Here is a 23,900-nt window from a genome sequence, read left to right as displayed (position 1 = left end):
AAAACTGCAAACCATGATAAGAAAACTGCAAACTATGATAAGAAATGTGCAAACTTCAATTCTTTTAAGCTTCTATAATTCTTTTAAGCTTCTATAATTCTTTTAAGCTTCTATAATTCTTTTAAGCTTCTATAATTCTTTTAAGCTTCTATAATTCTTTTAAGCTTCTATACTTCTTTTAAGCTTCTATAATTCTTTTAAGCCTCTTCAATTCTTTTAAGATTCTATAATTCTTTTCAGCTTCTATAATTCTTTTAAGCTTGTTATTTCAAAAGGAAATTTTAGTTTTAAAAGAATCATTCAAAGAACATTTACTACTTTTGATGAATAATGTTATTTTTTTAATTCCGTAGAGAAAATAAAGGAACTCTTAATAAATATAAAAAGCCTTATTAAGGGACTAGTTCAGATCTCTTTATAGTCTTTATTAACATAAAGTATTGGCTTAATAAATATATATAAAAAGCCTTATTAAGGAACTAGTTCAGATCTCTCTATAGTCTTTATTAACATAAAGTATTGGCTTAATAAATATATATAAAAAGCCTTATTAAGGGACTAGTTCAGATCTCTTTATAGTCTTTATTAACATAAAGTATTGGCTTAATGATTGTAGGGAAAAGTCCTGTTCACTCCTGTTCACGACAAAGATTCAAAATATTTGTTTAAACATGTAAAATTGGGCTAATCAGATTTCGATAAGTTTACACACATAACTCTTATTCTCTGTACTCGAAAACACAAAAAAAAACACAAAAAGGTTTCAAGGGTATACGTTGTAAAATGGACATCGCCCTCTTTGCATAAAGGGTCACTTGAAATTACGCTTACTGTCCCTTTAAAAAGAAACAAATGTTTTTTTTCTGCTTTTTAGATCATCCCAAAATTTTTTCTAATGGTGAATATAATCCTCTTATATCTTCCATTTTCAGATTAAGTCAATATATTTCACACGATGCATGAATATTTAAATAATTGATGGATATCAATATCAATATCAATATCAATATCAGAATATATATATATCCCAGGTAAAAATTTTGCGGAAAATCTAGGAATTTCTAGGAATCTTTCCTGGGAAACCACGGAATCCGGTGAAAATGTCAACAGCAATTCCGAGGAATTTCTCGTAACCCATTCCAAGGAATTTCTTGTAACCAGGTCCGAGGAATTTCTTGTGCATCCTTTCATAATGTTCTTCCGTCAAAATTTATAATTTTGAGGTCGGTATTAAGGCTTGAGAAAAATATTATCCAGAAAACTCATTTTACAGGAAGTGAATGTAAGGCACCTTTCTGATAAAGGAATGTAGCACTTACAGGATGTCCCACGAAACATGACAGTTGATAAATAGTTATGAATGTCGTCTTCCTTATACTGTATTAGATATTAAAGGCTTTTTTGCAGTTTATTTCGTTAGAAAATCTTTTGTTTAAATATATTTTACTTTTAAATCAATTATAATAAAAAATGACTCCCAGATAATATTTTTATTATTGTCTTTGGTATCAAACAACTCAACATATTATGGAAGAATTAAGACATTCTAAACTAATTCACAAACTGTCATGTTTCGTGGGACACCCTGCACCTTAATACTTTCTATATCTAGAAACTAAATAGTGTACACCTTGGATATTTAAAACTTTGACTATTTGATCAAATTCATAGCTTAAAATTTCAAAGATATTAGATAATATGGTTTAAAAATTTGAATTTGAGGCAAGTGTTCGTTCCCTTGTAAGTATTCTCTATTTCGCCCCCCCCCTTCCAAAAAAAACTTGTAAGATTTTTTGAAGAAGTATTATGAATTAAGTACATTGAAACTTAAAAAAAAATATTTTCGACAATCTAAGAGATATTTAAAGATATAAGTTATTTGATAGAAGTATTCTCAGAAAGGAACCTAATTGTGTATAAACCTTTAATATTTTAAATTTAAAATATTTTATTTGACACAAGTCATAGAATTATTTAAGGTCTACGACATCAAGTTGCAGGGATAAAGGGATTAAAAATTATAGTTGGTGGCGAAAACTCAGTCCCTTTTGAAATTTTGAAGCTGTAGTTTTACAAGATGGGGATAGATAGATAGAGTTTATGAACAATTCTTCAAAGTAAGGTTTTTTTGAAAAAGAGAAATTTCGTACTAATATTTATCATTCCTTCCTCTCATGCTAAATTTTGCTACGAGGAATTCTAGTATTCATGAATATTTAAAACTAGAATATATATTTTTTAAATCTGAGATCTTTTTGATTTTAAACAATTTAAATAAATTTAATGTTTGAATAAAAAACTATGGTGAAATGATTAAATTCTGCTCTCAATCTTAGACAGAAATATTAGTCATTTGAGATCCATTTGAAATAACAAACTGTGATGAGAAAACTTTAACTATGATAAGAAAACTGCAAACTATGATTAATTAGAAAACTGCAAACTATGATAAGAAAACTGCAAACTATGATAAGAAAACTGTAAACCATAATAAGAAAACTGCAAACTATGATAAGAAAACTGAAAACCATGATATTAATATCTGTAAAATAACAAAATTACTAAGTCTCTCTTGGTTAAAATTCCATCAGAAAGTTAAGAATACGATATTTTATATTTTCTTCTAATGTCTCTTTATATTTGAACAGTACCTAATCTATATTTTTTGTGGATCCCATTGCATGCATTTTTAACTCTATTTCAACTAAAAAAAATACTTATTTTGTTTAGATTTTAAGCTCTCTTGAAGCTGAAACTGGTTTAGATCCTGGCTGGATAAACAATGGAGGTTTATTCATTGCAAACAATAAGGTACTTTAGTAATTCCACAACTTTTATAATTAAATCTTTCTCGGATTTTTATATTATCAGTTTACAATTAATTTATTCATTTAATACATTTGAATTGCAAAATAATTTTAGAAAAACAATTTTCTTTTTATTGGAGGATTTTAACATCATTTAAAATCAGAATATGTCGACGGGCCATAATTCTTCCCTGGGGGCATTTTGGGTCTATTCGGTTCCGTAGATTTTTTTATCCTCTTAACCCTATTCAGGCGGACGTCCCAGGGACCCCCCTGTCTTTTTCCTTTTTTAAAGCCCTTAAATTTTCAAATTTAAATATTTGTTGCAAAATCGAGAATTTTAACAAAAAAGAACAAAATCAAAATCATGCGAACTTTAATAAATTATACATTTTTGATAAGCCCTTGACCCAGCAAATATAAATGCGCAAAATTTTAAAAACTCGAGGAATAATGAAAATGTGCACATTCCCTGTAAATCCGGCTGTGCATGAATCTTTGCAAAAATTGTGCAATCTGCTTCACTTTGATAAAGTCTTTCTAATTAGAGCTATCAAATGCTGAAATCAAATGACTGAAAGTGGGTCTAAAAATAGATTTAGTCTGGTATAGGTAAAAAAAGGCAATACGCCTGAGGACTCAGGTAATAGGCAATAACGCCCCACTTTAAGCCTGAAGTATTGGGGCATAAGTAAGTTAGAAAATTAAAAAAATAGGATTAATAATCAATGAACCAAAAATTGTGAAAATTTCCAATTTTGTTATTTTGTTACACAAAATTTATCAGCTATTTCTGAGAGTAAATTTTTATAAAATTTCAACTTTCGGATGGTATTAGAATTTAGCCAGGGTGGGTGAATGGTGCAGATTAAAAAGATTTGATGTTTTCAAGAAGAAAAATCATAAAAGAGGATTTGTGTCGAATTCTAATTCCTTTTTTTTTCTAATTTTCGTCTTTTGTTTTTCCATGAATTGATTTTTTGAATCTGTCCTTTATACTTTGCAATAATATTTGCACAATTTAAACATTTTACCAATTTATATTTCCTTCATCTAAACTAAACTTTATTTTAAAAATTGTAGACTGTTGGAAACTTGTTGCAAACTTGGTACAAACAACAGGGTACTTTCTGACTTTAAAAAAAGTAAATTTTTCTGCACTTTTGTGAATAAATTTTAATCGTCAAATCGGTGAACCGATCGGGTATAAGTTTTGTGGATCCTTTCTACATGATTAATTTTCAACGTTTAGTGGGTCAAAATAAAAAAATTAATTGATGAACAAATAGAAATTCACAGACTAACAAAAAAATCAGAGACACTATTATGTTTACGATGCACAAAGAAAAAACGATTGTATTACATCCGCTCAACGTTAATACATACATATTACGATTCTTCTGACCTATACCGCACGTGGTTTCCCAGCAGCCTTTAGCTCCTGTTGGTCCGATGATTTGTATGTCGGATACACACGCAATTGAAAAAAAGTTAATGTATCCGACCTACTGTAGGTCGGTTGCACAGCATTGGTCCAGACTTAACCTAACGTCCTAACATCCGACCGATCAAACATGTGCATTCGACCAACAAAAAGTGTTCATCTCGATCTACAAAACTGTTCATCCGACCTACAGGTGTTGTAGGTCCGATGTTGCAGTAGGTCCGAAGCATTGTAGGAAGGAAGTACTGTAGGCGGAAATGCCGTTAGACCGAAGTAACTATACCGATATATCGTTGACATTAAAACCATTGTTTTAAAGCTAAACAAACTTAAAGATCTTTTTCGAAACTTAGTTTGATCAATTTAAACGATTTATCAATTTTCCATCTCTCTAATTTTAAAGTTAGAACAAACATAAACTTAAAACAAACCTAATTGGAAAATACAAAGTTTATCAAAAATGTTTATCTGAGGATTTAACATTTTTAACTTCTATTGAAGAAGTCTAAGTTCAAAAAAAGATTTTTATCCTCTTTTGAAAAGCATTATTCCGAATAGTTGAAATAAATTTACGTTTAAAATTGTATAACCGTCACACCTTTTGGCGTAGACCTTTGATATTTTAAACTTTGAATTATGTTATCAAATAATGTAAGTATAAGGAATTCAAAAAGGAATTCAACAACATTGTCAAATAATTCCGTCAGGGGTGGGGGGTTGGTGACATTTTGTTGAAAATTTAGAAAGAACGGAAGTCGTGTTTGAAAGTGAGAAAATAATTTAAGAATATATAGTTGCCTTGGGCAGGGCATCCACCCGATCTATACGCACTTAATTGCTTTGAATAAATTATGAAACGTTTTTTTAAGACGAATCCAATTTAGAAAATATGTTACATGTCATTCTCTAAAACAAAATATGCGCATGGTTGATCTAGATTTCAAAAAATGAAATAAGCGGGGGAGGAACGGTCCCTTTGTCTATACATTATTTGATGTTTTTTGTTTATGTCATGGATTAAAAAAAAATTTGAATATAAAATCAAACTGTAGTATCTAATAGTTAATTGTAAATATCATATTTAAAAACATTCTTAGCTTTCTTTTTCTAACATTTTATAAAGCAAGTTAGATGTTTATTTTAATTACATCTAAAGTGGAGTGGAATCTACAAACCGAAATTGCGTAATGATTAATTGATTGTCGTCTAGAGAACGTTGTCTTTGTATATACATTTTACACGTTATAATACGAAAAACGAAAAACGCAAATCTTAGAAACAGAAATGACATTTATATTCCTAGTGTAAAATCTATTAAAATTGGACTGCTTCCTCCTCACAATTTCCCTAAAGTATGGTATGAAATAAACGACACTTTTCTAAGCTTTCAAAAGTCAATCTTCTTTTGAAATTTAAACAGAATTTAATTGAATATTTTTATCAGCAGAACAAATGTCTTAATTTTAACACATGCTATGTTTGAAAAAGAATTGAAGAAAGCAAAGACGATTTTACAAAGAAAAGACAAAAACAAAATTAAAATGAGTAAAAGATATAATCAAGCATAAAGGATGTCAAAAGTGGCGCGAATTAAAAATATGCTTAAAAATTCCCGTTTTGCGTAGAACCTATATCTTTTTCACAACCCATAAAGCCTTTTTATTTTTTATCATTACAAATCTTCATTTTTATTTTTAAAAAGTTGTTAGTACATCGTTGAAAAATACACCACCAGTTTATTGTAAATATAATTTAAACAATAAATATTTAACTGTCCTTTTTCTTTCCTTTGCCTTTCATATTTTTTAGAATTGGGGGGAAATATTCCCACAACCTTTTTTTGGGAATTTTTTAAATATTTTCTCCTGAAACACCTGATTAAGTATATTTTGTTATATTTCATAAATAGATAGTTACTTACAATTCATTAAATCTTGTTCTATAGTGTTATAAACCTAGGAAAGACTGGAAGAGTATAAACGTCTGCATACCCTGGGTAAAGTGCTGAATATTCCCTCCTATCTACTTGATCCTGCAGAGACAAAGAAGCTATATCCTTTAATGAATGTACAGGATGTGTACGGTACATTGTACAGTCCACTGGACGGTACAATTGACCCACATGGTTTATGTACAGCTTTAAGTAGACACGCAACTAAACTTGGAGCAAAGGTAAGTTAAAAAAATGGAATTCTAAAATCTTCAGTTACTTCTTAATAAATGTTTGGCTAGAAGAATTGTATGTTGGGTGCTGTCTGTCTGTATACAAGAAACGAGGCTCAAGAAAGGTTTATGGGCCATCAAAGATGACAATTTTTTCTCGGAAAAAATGTCTGGATCAGGGGTGGAGAAATGGCATTGTTTATATACAGGGGGCGGCGGTGGCTATAACTAAGGCCTAAACCCCCTGTAAAAGTAAAAAGGCTAATTTACAGGAGGAATTTAATCCCATGCTGGAATTTAAAAAAGTTTAAGCCCCTCGGACAAATTCCTGAACTATTATTAACATTATTATTTTTATTATTAATATTATTATTATTATCATTATTGTCAAAGTATCATGTCCTGTAGGCCTTACAGGACATAATATTGCAGGCTAAGCCCAACCACTTGCACAAGTGTCTGCTTGGGTTATAGTTAATCATATCCGATTTTGACTTTTTAGGATTCAGTGTGTATGTCAGATATGTCAGTGTCATTGTAGATAGTATTTAAACACACATATATTTAAGAAAAGTTAAAAAAAACATACTCCATGATCTAACAAGCTAAGTTGCAAATCCTGATTCGTTGATTTACATTTATGCATAAAAATGATAATAGTCGTTAAGGGAAAGCTGATATGAGAAATACGAGCACTGAAAATATAAATGATTTTATTCATTGATTTGTATAGATTGTTGAGAAGTGTCCAGTCACCAATATTTTAACAAAAGAAACAGATTTCGGAAATAAGCAGGTGAGGACAATTTGTTCCTTCAGGAAAACAATGCATAGTATTTTATTGTAATTTCCGATGATTTCTCCATTTGAAGAAGGACAAGTCCGATTCACAATCATAACCTTTCCCTTTTATGAGAAAGATATCGTTCCGGACAACTTCCTAAATTGCTTCTGAAATACAATTCACTTTTTATTGAAAATATTCAATTTTCTAATAGAGCATATGGATATCTCATTCATTATTGATCAGGGTACCGTTGTAAATCAGAAATGCCTTTTTATTACTGGGGGTTCACTTGATATTGCGTCTACACTCTACAGTCCATTAAAACAAGATAATTTTTGATTACGAACAGAGTTTCCAGGAAATGTTTTTACATTTTGAAAAACAAATTTCTAAATCCTAGCTCCTAAATTATATTTATTTTATTTTCCTTAAAATAATTCCTCTGTAATCAGTTTTTGTAAGCTTGATGGTTATTTTATTGAATATATAAATTCCAAGAAATTGTAACTTTTTCCTTTAGTCGCTTTTTGGGATAAATCAATGTTTATTATTTTCTTCATATCAACCAGCATATTTTTGATTTAAACCTTGCCTACACGGTGCTTTACCTTTGCGTACTTATAAGACAGTACAATGTACACGTATTTTATATAACTAGGTACATGCTGTTGTGACAGATAATGGGATTGTACAGACAAGCTGTATAATTAACTGTACAGGAGCCTGGGCAAACTATATTTCAAATATGGTCGGAGTGCATACTCCCTTAGGTAATTACAGAGTACAGGGAGTAAACACTCCCTTAGGTGATTACAGAGTACAGGGAGTAAACACTCCCTGAGGTAATTACAGAGTACAAGGGGTACACACTCCCTTAGGTAATTACAGAGTACAGTGAGTACACACTCACTTAGGTTATTACAGAGTACAGTGAGTACAGACTCCCTTGGGTAACTAAAAGTACAGGGAGCACAAACTGCCCTAGGTAACTACAGAGTACAGGGAGTTCACACTTCCTTAGGTAACTACAGAGTACAGGGAGCACATACTCCTTTAGGTAACTACAGACTACAGGGAGTACACACTGTCCTAGGTAACTACAAAGTACAGTGAGTACACACTCCTTTAGGTAATTACAGACTACAGATAGTACACACTGTCCTAGGTAACTACAAAGTACAGTGAGTACTCACTCCTTTAGGTAACTACAGATTACAGGAAGTATACACACCATAAGGTATTTACAGAGTACAGGGAGTAAACACTTCCTAAGGGAACTATAAAGTACTTGGAGTACAAACTTCTTTAGGTAACTACAGAGTACAGGGAGCACATACTGCCTTTGGTAACTACAGAGTACAGGGAGTACACACTTTCTTAGGTCACTACAAAGTACAGGGAGTACACACTCCTTTAGGTAACTACAGAGTACACAGGGATTACACACTTCCTTATGTAATTACAGAGTACACAGGGATTACACAATCCCTTAGGTAACTACAAAGTACTGGGAGTACACACTTCCTTAGGTAACTACAAAGTACAGGGAGTAAACAATTCCTTAGGTACCTACAGAGTACAGGGAGCACATATTGCCCCAGGTAACTACAGAGTATAGGGAGTACACACTTCCGTTAGGTAACTACAAAGTACAGGGATTACACATTCCTTAGGTACCTACAGAGTACAGGGAGCACATACTGCCTCAGGTAACTACAGAGTACAGGGAGTACACACTTCCTTTAGGTAACTGCAAAGTACAGGGATTACACATTTCCTTAACTAACTACAGAGTACACAGGGATTACACACTTCATTTGGTAACTACAGAGTACAGAGACATACACTGCCTTAGGTAACTACAAATTACAGGGAGTACACACTCCTTTAGGTAACTACAGAGTACAGGGAGCACATACTGCCTTAGGTAACCACAGAGTACAGGGAGTACACACTTCCTTAGGTAATTTCAGAGTACAGGAAGTACACACTCCTTTAGGTAACCACAGAGTACAGGGAGCACACACTGCCTTAGGTAACTACAGAGTACAGGGAGTACACATTTCCTTCGGTAACTAAAAGTACAGGGAGCATACACTCCCTTAGGTAACTACAAAGTACAGGGAGTACAAACTGCCCTAGGTAACTACAGAGTACAGGGAGTACACACTTCCTTAGGTAACTACAGAGTACAGGGAGCACATACTGCCTTAGGTAACTACAGAGTACATGGAGTACACACTTCCTTAGGTAACTACAAAATAAAGGGAGTACACAATCCTTTAGGTAACTACAGAGTAAAGGGAGTACACACTGCCTTAGATAACTATACAGATCACAGCGAGCACACACTCCCTTCGGTAACTACAGAGTACACAGGGATTACACACTTCCTTAGGTAAGCAGAGTACACAAGGATTACACACTTCCTTAGGTAAGCAGAGTACAGGGAGTACACACTTCCTTAGGTAACTACAAAGTACACAGGGATTACACACTCCTTTAGGTAACTACAAAGTACACAGGGATTACACCCTACAGATTTAAAATATTGCCATCAGAGATTTTTGTTGTGTCTTCTAAATATCGAAAAACCTTAAAATTTCTTAAAAGCGAACAAACTTATTGCTTTTCATTAGACGGAAGGGGGGGGGGGTGAATGTCTGACTCGATTCGCTTATTTAAAAGTTTCCACCTTCTGTATATTTACATTAAAATATTTTCTCCTAAAACACTTAAGTTTTGTATTTTTTTTTTATATATTTCATAAATAAATAATTACTCACTTACTTACTTAAATGCTACTTTGTAAAAGTATGTATTTTTAAACTTTTTTTACGAAATCTTTGCAATTTCCTTTTAACGAGTTCAAGCAATAATGTTTATTTCAAATTTTTTGATTTAAATGAAATTAAAAAATTAAGACACAACCCCAAGAGGACTGAATACATGATGTTTAAAAGGATCCAGCTCAGGGGACGAAAGTTCCAAACCATGTTTATGTTCCAAACCGGACACGGTGTCATGTTGTTATGAACAATGTTTTAGATATTCTTCCATTGAAGCGGCGCTTAAGAGAAGTAGTTGAACTACGTTAATTAAGCAAATCTGGTTCTGCAGGGGCATAGATACATTTATCAGTTACTAACTAAAAATAACAAATAACGTAATAAAAAAATAAGTAAATGACGAAAATATTTTTTAGTTGCCATGAAGCATGCATACGTTGTGACTGAAAAAATTCCTGGAATTGAGAAAATGCCAAATGTTCGTGACCATGATCAATCAATTTATCTTAAACTTCAGGTGATCATACTCCTTCATAAGAAAATTATGATCATTTAATTTATCTTAAACTTCATGTGATCATTTTCTTTAATAATCATGATTAATCAATTTATCTTAAACTTCAGGTGATCATTTTCCTTCATAAGATAATTATGATCATGTAGAGGATGAAATCCCCGAAAGAAGATTATGAAATCTGTAAATCAGTAGTGTCGGATCTTGGAAACAGAGAGGACCTTCTTAACTTCCTCTCCTTTTATACACTCAATATTTATCATGTAATTATATCTAGAAGCAATAAATGTACTTCTAAAGTGGTGACCCCAGACAACAGACAAACCATGGCTGAAAACACATATAGACGCCGTAAGCCTATACCCCCTTTTATTTTTCGCAAACACTCCCTTTATCAGTCCCTTTAAACTTGAGCCGATAATTTTATGTCCTTTTTATATATATCTATTAATCTGTCAAACTTGCCATCTATAACTGTTTTAGGGGGATGCCCTGCAAGTTGGTGGCTATGAAGTTGATCCAGTTTTTATAAACCAGGTATTATGGATCCACTTATATACTCAGGCTACACCCATACTAAGGGTTCAATATCCTCATGGCTTTGCGTTTAGATTGTTTGGCTTTTTCTTAGATAGGATTGTTTGGCTTTATCTTAGATAGGATTGCTTGGCTTTATTTCCCCGTACAGTACTTTACACAACATGGGTTCACAGTAAACTCTAGAGGGAAAACTAACCTATACCCATCCTCCCTCATACATTTTGTAATAATTCTAATGATCATTTTTGAAAACTTGCATCATTGCATGTTGCATGTGTTGGTAATTTTGACATTTTAGAATATTTAAAAACATTTTTTCTTAAAATTTAGTTTTTTAAAACTTGTATTTTTAGATTGAAAAGGATTTTGCGTTTGGTTTGTATGAACTAGACTACGACGTATTCGGAGTTCATATTCAGGCATTGGCGCAACTAGAAGTTTATTAAAGGGGGGGGAGACATTTTAAGAAAAGTTTTAAGACTCCGTGAAGAAAGAAAGGGGGGGGGGGGTAGCCAAGAGCCCCCTCTAGTTGCGCATTCAAATTCCAGGGAGCAGTTAATCGACTTCCTTGCTTAGAGAAGGTAAAAAGAATCTCTTTTTGATATAAAAGTTATAAACAATTTTCTTACAAACTATGAGGGTAAACTATGAAGGTAAACTATGAGGGTAAACTATGAGGGTAAACCATAAGGGTAAACTACCTTTTAAAAAAAGTCAAGTAATAAGCGATATAAAATATTCTGTTTTCTCAGATCCAAAACATTCAACATATTCATGTTGTAAATCCCTGAAACAATCTCTTGTTAAGTCATGTGTATGAAATTCCTCGTGAATATCCAGAGGTGGTCATAACAGGCTGGAAGAGATAATCTGTCTTTTTCTAACATTCTTCTGAAAGTCTTATTATTTTGAATATTTAAAAAAAGGAAAAAATGATCCATCTGTGCTAGTCTGGAATAAAGAGTACAGTGTGTGGTCCTGAAAGCTTTACACCTGATCACAAACCAATAATGGGAGAGGATCCTAGAGTTCGAGGGTTCTTTCATGGAGTAGGATTTAACAGGTGAATTAAAACAGGAACTAGGTGATTATATCAATATGACGAAGACGACTTTTGATTTAAATTTTTATTTATATGAAGCTGTTGAACAGCATGGATACAGAAGAGAATCTGTCAATTAAACAAGCTTCTCTTTGATTGCTTGTAACTTTGTAATTCGAAAAAACAATAAAAACTTAAGTAATAAAGTCGTCCTCATTGTATTGATATAACTGCCTACCACTGTAGTTTTATTGTAATTATTTGTAACCGTTCATGATGAAAGAAATCATCTTATTTTTCATATTCTGTGCATTTTTGGATCAAATTCACAAAATTTTAGCGAGGTCGCTAAACTATCTACCACCGGTTCAAATCTTAAATAACCGATTCAAAGTAAAATATTCATGAGGGGTTGAGTTGGTGATTCAGAATTTAAACCGACAGAAGGTTATTCAGCGACCTCCTAAATTGATTAAATTCGGTCCAAGGACGCATATTGTTTGTTGATGTAGTGCTGGTATGATGCTGGGAGGAGGGTGTGGTGATCAGCTGGCTAAGTGGGTGGTTCATGGACGCCCGGAACTAGATATGTACGGGTAAGCTTACGTACATTTACCCAAACATGGTATAAGACTGCATGGAGAAAAACTATCTCCCTCTTTTCTTTTTGTTAAAATAGAAATAGGATTTCTGAGTAAAAATTCCTTACTTGGAATAAGATTGATTCATAAAACTGATTACAAGTGACTGGATGTAGGTTTTATTTTCTTCTCAGGAATATGAAGTAAAACCTATAAGTGGATTTTGTGTACAGCAATTTATTCATGATAAAGGACATAGTAAAAATATAAATACCATCCAATTTCCGCAATAGGAGAAAAAGGCCGTTTTGTAAAAAGCTCTGCTAGAAAACCCGAATGTTGTGTTTAAAGTCTATACATGTATAGGATATTTTGAGAACATATTGGAAAATTGCCATAAAGGGGGCAAACAAACTTAAAATTTACCTTATTAACTCAGTTGTACTTTTTGTAGCCCTGGACATCTACATTTTATAATTAGAAAGCGCTTGTTGCTAACAATAGAAAGGAGTAAACAAAAATCCTGATAGATTTGTTTGTAAGAGCTAAACCATTCTGGTTTGCTTTGTACTAAAATGAAAATGAAAATTCAAAAGAAACCAAAAACAGAACAATAGTATAATCTGATTGAATTATGACAATTTGTCCACTTAATCTTATTTATGTTATACAACTTTTATCGAATTTATAACACTTTATAATAAGCCTTTGTATTGGTAGAATATTATTGTATGATGTCTCTTGTTTCAGATATGATATTCGAAGATTTTGTCCTGAAGTTTCCAAGGATAATGTTTGGGTTAATGAAAGATCTCACGAGGCATATGCTAAGAACTACTCCATGGTATTTCCTCACGATGAACCACTGGCAGGAAGAAATATGAAGAAAGATCCCCTTTATCAGGTTCCTTCCTTACATGGATTAATAACATTACAGATAAAACCCTAGATGTCGTCTTTTCAAAGTTTAGGGTTTTTTCGTTCACCCTGAAGCAAAGGCCCAAAGGTGTTACGCGCATTCTCTCTCTGTCTTGTAATTCAACGCTGCCTGCACGGAACTCCTTTGGGCCTCTGCCTCAGGGTAATTCTGAACGAAAAAACCCTAAACTTGAAAAGACGACATCTAGAGTTCTATGTGTATCTAATAGCTGATAAGGGATAATGGATAAGGCGAGAAAAAAAACATCTTCTACCCATACTAAGCCCTAAGTAATCCTTCCATTATAATCTCCTTGATTAACTTTAAATTTACCATCAATTTACATTTTTTAGAAAAATCATTTTTCCCAGCCTCATTTTTAGTAGTGTAATTTTTGTCAGCGTCATTTTTGCCAGTGTTAGTAGCGTCATTTTTAGTAGTGTCAACTTTGTAGGTGTCAATTTTAGTAGTGTCGTTTTTGTAAGCGTAATTTTTAGCAGTGTCAGTCAGCGTCCTTTTTAGTACCGTCATTTTTGTCAGCGTCATTTTTAGTAGTGTAATTTTTGTCAGTGTCGTTTTTAGTAGCGTCATTTTTGTCAGCGTCATTTTTGCCAGTGTTAGTAGCGTCATTTTTAGTAGTGTCAATTTTGTAGGTGTCAGTTTTAGTAGTGTCGTTTTTGAAAGCGTCATTTTCAGAAGCGTCATTTTTGCAGGCGTCAAATTTAGCAGCGTCATTTTTGACAGCGTCAGTTTTAGTAGCTTTATTTTGGTTATTGGAATTTATTCTATATTTAATCATCCCCCATCACATTTTGTAGGGTAAGGTTATATTTACTCTCCCATTTTTTTTAATAAGCAATAAAAAACACATTAAAAGAACTAAAAATGTAATTATTACAGATTTTTTTTTACAGAGAAATGTCTGATCCACAACATTAAACTTAATTAAGCGTTGTTCCATAAAGGCAAAACAAAGACCAATATTATTAAAACTGAAAAATTAATAAATTTCACTTTTGAAAATAAACTCTTACACATCCTGGTAAGAATGATAGTTAAAAAAGAAATAAATGTTTGTACGCAGTCTGGCAATTATGTACATAATATTATGAATACTTCATACACCATATACATACATGATATATTAGATCATTCAAATAAGCCTGGTATATTAGGGCACAGTAAAAATGGTAAAGAACATGAATATTTAGTTTTTCTTGTTCCTAGCTAAAAAAAGTTGAAAGGAACTGAATTCATTCCGCAAAATTCGCAGTCGTGATTTTAAATTTAAATATGGATAGATTGTTTTCACTTTTTTGGAAAAACTATTGTTTTGTTTTAAAAACGACGAAGAAAAAACGAAAAGCGAACGGTCGTTTTTCAAAACGTGGTAAAAACCAAGGAGATATTGAATAGAAGGAGGGGGCGATAGGGTTTCCGTACACTTTGCTGTGACGTTTTTGGTATTATTTGTGTTATTGTTTACAATCTTTATTATTGTTGTTACGCAAAAACTAATTCTTCAGCAGTCCAAAAACGTCACAGCAAAGTGTACGGAAACCCTATCGCCCCTTCCTTCTCTTCAATGTCTCCTTGGTAAAAACCATCCAAGACAACATTCATAAACTGTTTATACTGAAATAATAGAAATTGATTCTCATAAAACTCAGATTTTTTTATCGAAAACGATAGTTTTTTAGTAAACGAGAGTTTTTTAAAAAAACGATCGTTTTCGTTTTTAAAAGTTCACAATGAGTTGTTCGTTTAAAAAAAAACGATTTTTTAATGAAACGACCATTTTTAGAAAACGCAAAATCGATATGAAAAACTTAAATTTTTTCGATTTTAATTTTACCAAACAGAAATGTGTTCAAACCTTTTTATTATATTTATTTTGTTGACTGAGCAGTGAGCCCTACTGGTTTTATTATATTGAAGTAATGGTCTCTAGAGTAAACAAGAACTTTTCTTAGAATGATCATTAAGAAGTTACTTGAGGAATATTATCATTGTTTTCTTTCTTTGGTTTGTTAGACAGCGTCTGCTAGGAAATTATTATTATTATCAGAATACAATTATTTTCATTCACTCATTTAACCCTATTCCTGCTGCTTGCACAAGTGTCTGCTTGGGTTATAGTTAATCTAAGAGCTTTCTAATGATGTATCATTTGTCATATTTGGACATAAAACATGGGATTTAGAGGGGGGGGGCGTCAAATTGACCCCCCCTAGCGTATCCTGGTTTTCAAGTACCCCAGCAGGGATAGGGTTAATTGATTTCAAGATTTTTTCATCAAATATTTTTCTCCTTCTCTTTTTAACGTTTTTTTTATATTTCGAATTTCAAAAAGACAAAATGAAGTGCGAAAAATAAAAAAATATATTCAAATCCTGAATGCAAAACATTTTTGGAAAAGGACTAAATAGTTTAATGAGACAATTGAACTGATTCTACTTAATCTGATACTTTAACTGATAATTTTCTTTATATTTCCTAAATCTGTACAGCATTCTTAGTTGGAAATATCAAGGTTATATCACATAAGTTACAGAGATCAAAGAGTTTAGCTGGAGGCTGGTTGTTTTTAGCAAATACGTTCAGGTTCTGCAGGTGGCCGGTTGTGTATAGTTAATATAATCAGGTTCTGCTGGAGGCTGGTTGTGTATAGTTTATATGTTCAGGTTCTGCTGGAGGCTGGTTGTGTATAGTTTATATGTTCAGGTTCTGCTGAAGGCTGGTTGTGTATAGTTTTTTATGTTTAGGTTCTGCTGGAGGCTGGTTGCGTATAGTTTATATGTTCAGGTCTGCTGAAGGCTGGTTGTGTATAGCATATGTGTACAAGTTCTGCTGGAGGTTGGTTTTGGATAGCATATATGTTCAGGTTCTGCTGGAGGCTGGTGGAGGCTGGTTGTGTATAGTTTATATGTTTAGGTTCTCTGGAGGCTGGTTGTGTTACTGTGTATAGTATATGTTCAGGTTCTGCTGGAGGTTGATTGTGTATAGTTTATGTTCAGGTTCTGCTGGAGGCTGGTTGTGTATAGTTTATATGTTCAGGTTCTGCTGGAGGTTGGTTTTGTATAGTTTATATGTTCAGGTTCTGCTGGAGGCTGGTTGTGTTACTGTGTATAGTATATGTTCAGGTTCTGCAGGAGGTTGATTGTGTATAGTTTATGTTCAGGTTCTGCTGGAGGCTGGTTGTGTATAGTATATATGTTCAGATTCTGCTGGTGGCTGGTTGTGTGTATCAGGAAAGGTTTGGATTCTGCTAAAGGCTGATTGTGTGTAGTTTATATGTTCAGGTTCTGCTGCAGGCTGGTTGTGTATAGTTATATGTTCAGGTTCTGCTGGAGGCTGGTTGTGTATAGTTTATATGTTCAGGTTCTGTTGAAGGCTGGATGTGTATAGTTTATATGTTCAGGTTCTGCTGGAGGCTGGTTGTGTATAGTTTATATGTTCAGGTTCTGTTGAAGGCTGGTTGTGTATAGTTTATATGTTCAGGTTCTGCTGAAGGCTGGTTGTGTATAGTATATATGTTCAGGTTCTACTGGAGGCTGGTTGTGTTACTGTGTATTGTATATGTTCAGGTTCTGCTGGAGGCTGGTTGTTTATAGTATATGTTCAGGTTCTGCTGAAGGCTGGCTGTGTATAGTATATGTGTTCAGGTTCTGCTGGAGGCTGGTTGTGTATAGTTCATATGTTCAGGTGCTGCTGGAGGCTGGGTGTGTAAAGTATATATTCAGGTTCTGCTGGAGGCTGGTTGTGTATAGTATATATGTTCAGGTTCTGCTGGAGGCTGGTTGTGTATAGTATATGTTCAGGTTCTGTTGGAGGCTGGTTGTGTATAGTATATATTCAGGTTCTGCTGGAGGCTTGTTGTGTATAGTTTATGTTCAGGTTCTGTTGGAGGCTGGTTGTGTATAGTATATATTCAGGTTCTGCTGGAGGCTGGTTGTGTATAGTTTATATGTTCAGGTTCTGCTGGAGGCTGGTTGTGTATAGTTTATATGTTCAGGTTCTGTTAAAGGCTGGTTGTGTATAGTATATATATTCAGGTTCTGCTGGAGGCTGGTTGTTTATAGTATATATTCAGGTTCTACTGGAGGCTGTTTGTGTATAGTATATGTTCAGGTTCTGCTGGAGGCTGGTTGTGTATAGTATATGTTCAGGTTCTTTTGGAGGCTGGTTGTGTGTATCAGGAAAGGTTTGGATGGGAGCGCCCAGGATGGTTTACTCATCATCAACCCTCTCCACCTCTACAATATGATTGGTACGGAGCGTATGATCACAAAATACATGAGACAGATATTTACAAGGATCATCTGCAGTTAGACTACACTTTTGATCACCCTGGGATACAAGATAATGTAAGTTTAAAAGAGATAACAACTCATTATTTGAGTATTAAAAATAAAACCTTGAATGCAATATTTTAATACTAGGCTTTTAGGGCGCTTCGCGCCCATCTTCTATTTAAATTGTGAACATGTTATTTTTTTTTACATTTTAAAACAGAGAAGAAAAAAATTTTGCGGATTTTAAAAAAAAAATTCGCGGATTTTCAAGGATTTAAATTTTTTTACAAAATCTAAAACCTTCAAAACACATTTTTAAATTTTTTTTATCATTCATAAACCTTCCCTGTGGTCACGTGATGTCCCACAAAAAATTTGGGCCCGATTGGTTCAGCCGTTTTGACGTTTATTGGATACAAACAGACAAGACAGACAAGCCAAATTTATATAAGGATTTGTTTTAAAACATTTTCTCATTATTTCTGACTTACTATTTTTTCGTTTTCGTGAGAGGACGCTTAACCTTTTTTATGAAATGCATAATAAAATTTCTCGTTCTGCACACTTCTAGCATACAAAAATGTCAAAGTTTTATATTCTATTATTCATAAAAGGTACAATCAAGTTCTAAAAATATTTCGGGTAGTAAAAGGAAAAAAAATACATTTGAACATTCCATTTTAATTTTCAGTAAAGATTTTTTGTATAGATATTAACCAAAATATTAGACTGAACAGTTTTTTTATTTGTATGTATATAACATAAACTTAAATTTTGGGAAAGTCAATACACACTGTTAACTTTTTTCCAATAACAAATAACAAAAACCTAAAGTCATCAGAATTTATAATGTTGAAAAATACGCACAATATGTCATTTAATAAATAAATTTTTGTAAACATTCTCAACAATAAAAGTTATATTTCACAACAAAAAATGTGTTGAAACATGGTTTGTAGAAAATGTAACAAAGTAAACACATAAAATCCACCAAGAAATCATCATGAATCCACTAAAATTGGATCACTTCATTATTAGATCAACAAATTTTGACATCTGCAAAGAGTTTTGAGTTTATTTTATCATCAAAATCCTAGAAAACCAAGAACATTTTTCACTCTGGATCAAAGTAATTAATGATTTGAAAAATAGGGCTGCAGTTGTGGAGAAAGTAAGAAAAAAGTTAAAAAAATAAATTCTATCTAAAACATTGCAGTCAATTTCGGACAATACTCATATTTTTTGTTACTTTGCAAGTGGTTCATCAAATATATAGAGCAGAATTATGTCTTGGACAATATATTATTAAATGAACACATACAAGTCTAAAATCTGAATTCTTTAGGGATAATTTAAAAATATCCATATACATATTTGAACAATTTTAGATCCACAAGACTAAAATATATTGCACAGCATGATTTACTATTTACTAAAAATCAAACTGTAGTAATGCAGCATGGTCTGTAGAATAATATTTATCTTATACTCGCTCGAGTGTCCCTAAATTTTGAAAAAAGGTAAAAATTGAAAATCTTACTAAAAATTGAAAGAAGTATAGCTGGGCACATTCTGACTTTTAATTATCTAATTATTGGAAGAAACAGGCTTTTAACCTTTTGCTTAATTTTCAGTGGAGAAAACATATTTGTTTGATAAACAAGTTATTGATCTTTGACAATTCGGATTTTTAACGGCATTTACAGAGGATATTCATAAGATTAGATTACACCATCACTGTAAGCATTATTCATTAACTCTCAATAACGGAATAGCTTCTATTATTTGAAAGAACGTTACCCAGCCCTACGAATAAGCGGCTTTAGTAAGAGTATTTTATCACATTTTTTTTAAGATTCGACATGAGTGTCTTGCAACTAGAACAACAGCTGGTGTTTTCAACATGTCATATTTTGGAAAATTTTATTTGACAGGACCAGGTAATTTTTTTGTTCATTTTTAAATTTACTTAGCAAATGTTGCTTAATTTTTTACTTGCAATTAATATTTATTTCTCTAGATGCACAGGCTGCCGCCAACTGGATATTTACCGGAAATATGGATTGTCCTCCTGGGCGCACAGTGTACACGTGTATGCTGAACAAAATGGCGGGAATAGAAGCAGATCTTACAGTGAGCGTGCTAGAGAGCGGAGAGGGAGGGAGTGTAGACCCTAAGTTCACTGGAACCGGTTTTTATATTGCGGCAGCTGGAGGAGCAGCATATCAGAATCTATCACACATTCAGAAAACTGTTCAGGTATTGCATTTGCAACAACAAAAGTTTTAACTGTATAGAAAAATGATCAAAGGCACTGGAAGCGAAGTTTTAAGCGACCCTCCATACAAAGATGGCTAAGCCCAATTTCAAATTTACCCGTCGTTTTGCTCGTTTTAATTTCAAATATTTCTCCAAAACTTCTTATATAAGCAAGTAAATGCTTAAGTCACTTTTGCAATGAAACCTGCAGATGGAAATAAACAGCTTAAAGAAACAAAAACATTGATATCTTATTCAAAGCTTTTAAGCTGTTAGCGTTGTAAATAGAGCATTGTTATCTTTACATGCAAAAATTTACAATTTATTCCTAAAGTAAAATAAAAATGATACTTTGCCAGGATGCAGGGTTCGATGTTAACATTACTGATAAATCAAGAGAAATGGGAATGCTATCAATTCAGGGCCCTAGATCAAGAGATATTTTATCCAGGTATAATTAAATCAAAAATATATCAAGCACAAAATGTATTAGCAACAAATAGCAAAGATTTTTGTCAAAAAAGAATGGTGCAAACTGTTAAGTGCCCTGTAAGCATTAGTGATGGGTTATTAAATTGGACTTCGTTATTGACAAAATTGGTCAAATTGTTATTTTGTTTCAGACAACAATCGATTCAATTTTAGCAATTCTTTTTAATCACATTAATTTACCTTCCTTATGTAAGGTTAACCTCTGAGCCCCTGGATAATCTAAGTTTCCCTTTTTCTACTCATAAAATGATCACCGTGGCTGGTCATAGAGTTAGAGCAATGAGAGTTAGGTAAGCTTAACCAATGACAACCCGGCATTTTAGAACTTATTTCCGTCCAGTTTTAATTATTATAATAAATTATTAGCTAACAGACAATGTCCAATGTAACTATTAACAACAGAGAATGTACAGTGTAATTATTAACAACAGACAATGTCCGGTGTAATTATTAACTAACAGAAATGTCCAGTGTAAAAAATTAGCTAAAAGACAATAATTGGTGTATATATTAACTAACAGACAATGTCCAGTATAATTATTAACTAACAGACAATGTCCAGTGTAATTATTAACTAACAGACAATGTCAAGTTTAAATATTAACTAAAAGACAATGTCCAGTATAATTATTAACTAACAGAAAATGTCCAGTGTAATTATTAGCTAACAGACAATGACCAGTGTAATTATTAGCTAACAGACAATGTCAAGTTTAAATATTAACTAAAAGACAATGTCCAGTATAATTATTAACTAACAGACAATGTCAAGTTTAATTATTAACTAACAGAAAATGTCCAGTGTAATTATTAGCTAACAGACAATGTCCAGTGTAAATATTAACTAACAGACAATGCCCAGTGTAATTATTGACTAATAGACAATGCCCAGTGTAATTATTAACTAATAGACAATGCCCAGTGTAATTATTAGCTAACAGACAATGTTCAGTGTAATTATTAACTAACAGACAATGTCCAATGTAATTATTAGCTAACAGAAAATGTCCATTGTAATAATTGACTAACAAACATTGTCAGTGTAAATATTACCTAACAGACAATGTCCATTGTAATTATTAACTAACAAACATTGTCATTGTAAAGACATGATTATATTTTCTTAAAAAGAACATCTTTAAAGATTATCCTTTATTTAACAACATGCAAAATATAGTGTAAAACTCCCTCGTTAAAAATATTTTATGTAAGCAACTTATGTATTCAACTTTTAAAACAATCCTGAACAAAAACTTCTTGTTATTTCACTTTCAGGAACATGAAGAGAATAAAAAAAATCTTATATAAAAAGACTAAATAAATGTGCAATATACAATGTACAAGTATTTTCTATATTTTCATTAGTCAGGCCTTTATCCCCTGTTGGCCAATTACAAAGTGCTGTTCATCAATTTTAAGTGATAATTCTCCCAAGACCGTAAAAGATCATTTTTTTAGTTAAAAATCAGCTAATACACCTAGAGAATCGGATTTGTAGACCAGATTTGATTTTTTTCTAATTCAGACGATTCTTTGCTAATTTTTGTTTAGTTTTGTGGGAGAACTAGGATGGGAGTTACATATTCCTAGTTCTAGCTGTATACCTGTATATCAGGCTATTATGGAGGCCGGCCAACCTGCAGGAATAGTCAATGCAGGATACAGGGCCCTAGACTCACTCAGGTGTTCTATCTATTTAATCATATATCTATCTATCTATCTATCTATCTATTTATCTATCTATCTATCTATCTATCAATCTATCTCTTTATCTATCTATCAATCTAATTATCTATTTATCTATCTATCCATTTATCTATTTATATATCTATTTATCTATATATCTATCTATCTATTTATCTATCTATCTATCTATCTATCTATCTATCTATCTATCTATCTATCTATCTATCTATCTATCTATTTATCTATCTAGTATAGAGAAAGGGTATCCCCACTGGCACCAGGAGCTGCGACTAGATGATAATCCTGCTGAAGCAGGTCTTCTCTTTACTTGTAAACTCAAGACTAATCAACAGTTTCTTGGAAGAGATAAACTACAGGTTTCTTCTATTTATATACTTTGCTTGTCCCTTTGTCTGTTTGTTTACAGATGCTCAGAATTACAAAATTGAGTTTCCAGAAATTTTTGATTCAAGTAAAATTTTGAAAAATCCATGAAAAAAATAATAATAAATATACGTGTAATAAACACAGTACCAAATCCCATAGTTATTCATTTGATCGTACCCGTGTAAACTTTAAGTCATCAGGCCATCTGGTAAACAAACTAGTCAAAACTGAAAGGGAAAGGATCGGGTCTCATAACCCCTCTGTGAGATTCTCCCCATCCTAAATCATTTTAAAATTTGTTCGTCCTCGTGTGTCTGTTGCTGGCTAATCGTTGACTTTTGAAAATGTTTAGGCTAAGTTATTTTGTCTCTTTTTGGTTAATTAAAAGTTAGTCTTTTGAATTTAAAAAGCTAGTCTAAATATACATCAATTTATCATTGAGCTATCCGTGGATTAATGTCTATAAAAAGAGTCTTAAAAGCTACTTTAAACATTCTGAGAGAAAATTCAGCGCATTTTCTTAATGAAATTATCTATTTTAAAAAAGTAAAAGTTATTTTTAAACCCAAATCTTCACTTCTAAAATATTAACTTTTATCAAGAAAATTGAATCTTAAATTTCTTACTTTTTTCATTTTACGGAAAACATTGAGAAACACCTAGCAGTAAACATAGAAACTGAAAGACGCCAGTTCATTCTCCTGTCTAATATTTGACCTAACGCACAAATGAACAAATGAACTTTATGTTTTAAGTCAATAGAGCTGGGAACTTTAGAATGGTGAATATCGGGATTAATGCTTGATCCACTGTTTTTCTAAATCTCCAGATTATATATTGCTTGTTGTCCTCAGATTAATTAACAGATCGGGATTAAGGATATCACATTCTGAAGTTTTCAGCTCAGCTTGTATATTTAACAAACACTCAATTTAACAGACAGTAAACTCATATCTAAATTTCTAAACAAGTGTTTTGGTAATACATCCATGTGTTAATTTTACAGGATGTATTGAGGTATAACTTTTGTTTGCATATTAATTTTAAAAATATCAAATTACGGGAGATTCTCAATCTTTGACACGTGAGCTAGAACAATTTAAAAGGACTAACTAGATATATTACGTTATACATTGTCTGTAAAAGGACTAACTAGATATATTACGTTATACATTGTCTGTAAAAGGACTAACTA

At 32.4% G+C, this 23,900-nt stretch overlaps 1 protein-coding gene across 2 annotated transcripts in view; it reads left to right on the top strand.

Moving 5' to 3' along the window:
* LOC111713614 (sarcosine dehydrogenase, mitochondrial) overlaps positions 1–22,315 on the top strand; it is a gene marked incomplete at its 3' end in the record, with an annotated part of 29,374 nt that extends 7,059 nt beyond the window's left edge. For both annotated transcript variants that reach the window (XM_023488510.1, XM_023488508.1), the window contains 17 exon segments: positions 2,731–2,811; positions 6,211–6,423; positions 7,148–7,210; positions 7,860–7,971; positions 10,407–10,507; positions 10,988–11,041; positions 11,398–11,463; positions 11,593–11,625; positions 11,995–12,107; positions 12,599–12,682; positions 13,418–13,571; positions 17,756–17,953; positions 19,737–19,821; positions 19,902–20,140; positions 20,500–20,591; positions 20,827–20,922; positions 22,184–22,315. In XM_023488510.1, coding sequence (XP_023344278.1) covers positions 2,731–2,811; positions 6,211–6,423; positions 7,148–7,210; positions 7,860–7,971; positions 10,407–10,507; positions 10,988–11,041; positions 11,398–11,463; positions 11,593–11,625; positions 11,995–12,107; positions 12,599–12,682; positions 13,418–13,571; positions 17,756–17,953; positions 19,737–19,821; positions 19,902–20,140; positions 20,500–20,591; positions 20,827–20,922; positions 22,184–22,315 — 1,916 coding nt within the window.
* Positions 22,316–23,900: the final 1,585 nt, after the last annotated feature.

Source organism: Eurytemora carolleeae, unplaced genomic scaffold (assembly GCF_000591075.1).
Source record: "Eurytemora carolleeae unplaced genomic scaffold, Eaff_2.0 scaffold1429, whole genome shotgun sequence".
NCBI classification, from domain to species: domain Eukaryota; kingdom Metazoa; phylum Arthropoda; class Copepoda; order Calanoida; family Temoridae; genus Eurytemora; species Eurytemora carolleeae.
This window is presented reverse-complemented; position numbering and strand designations above follow the sequence as displayed.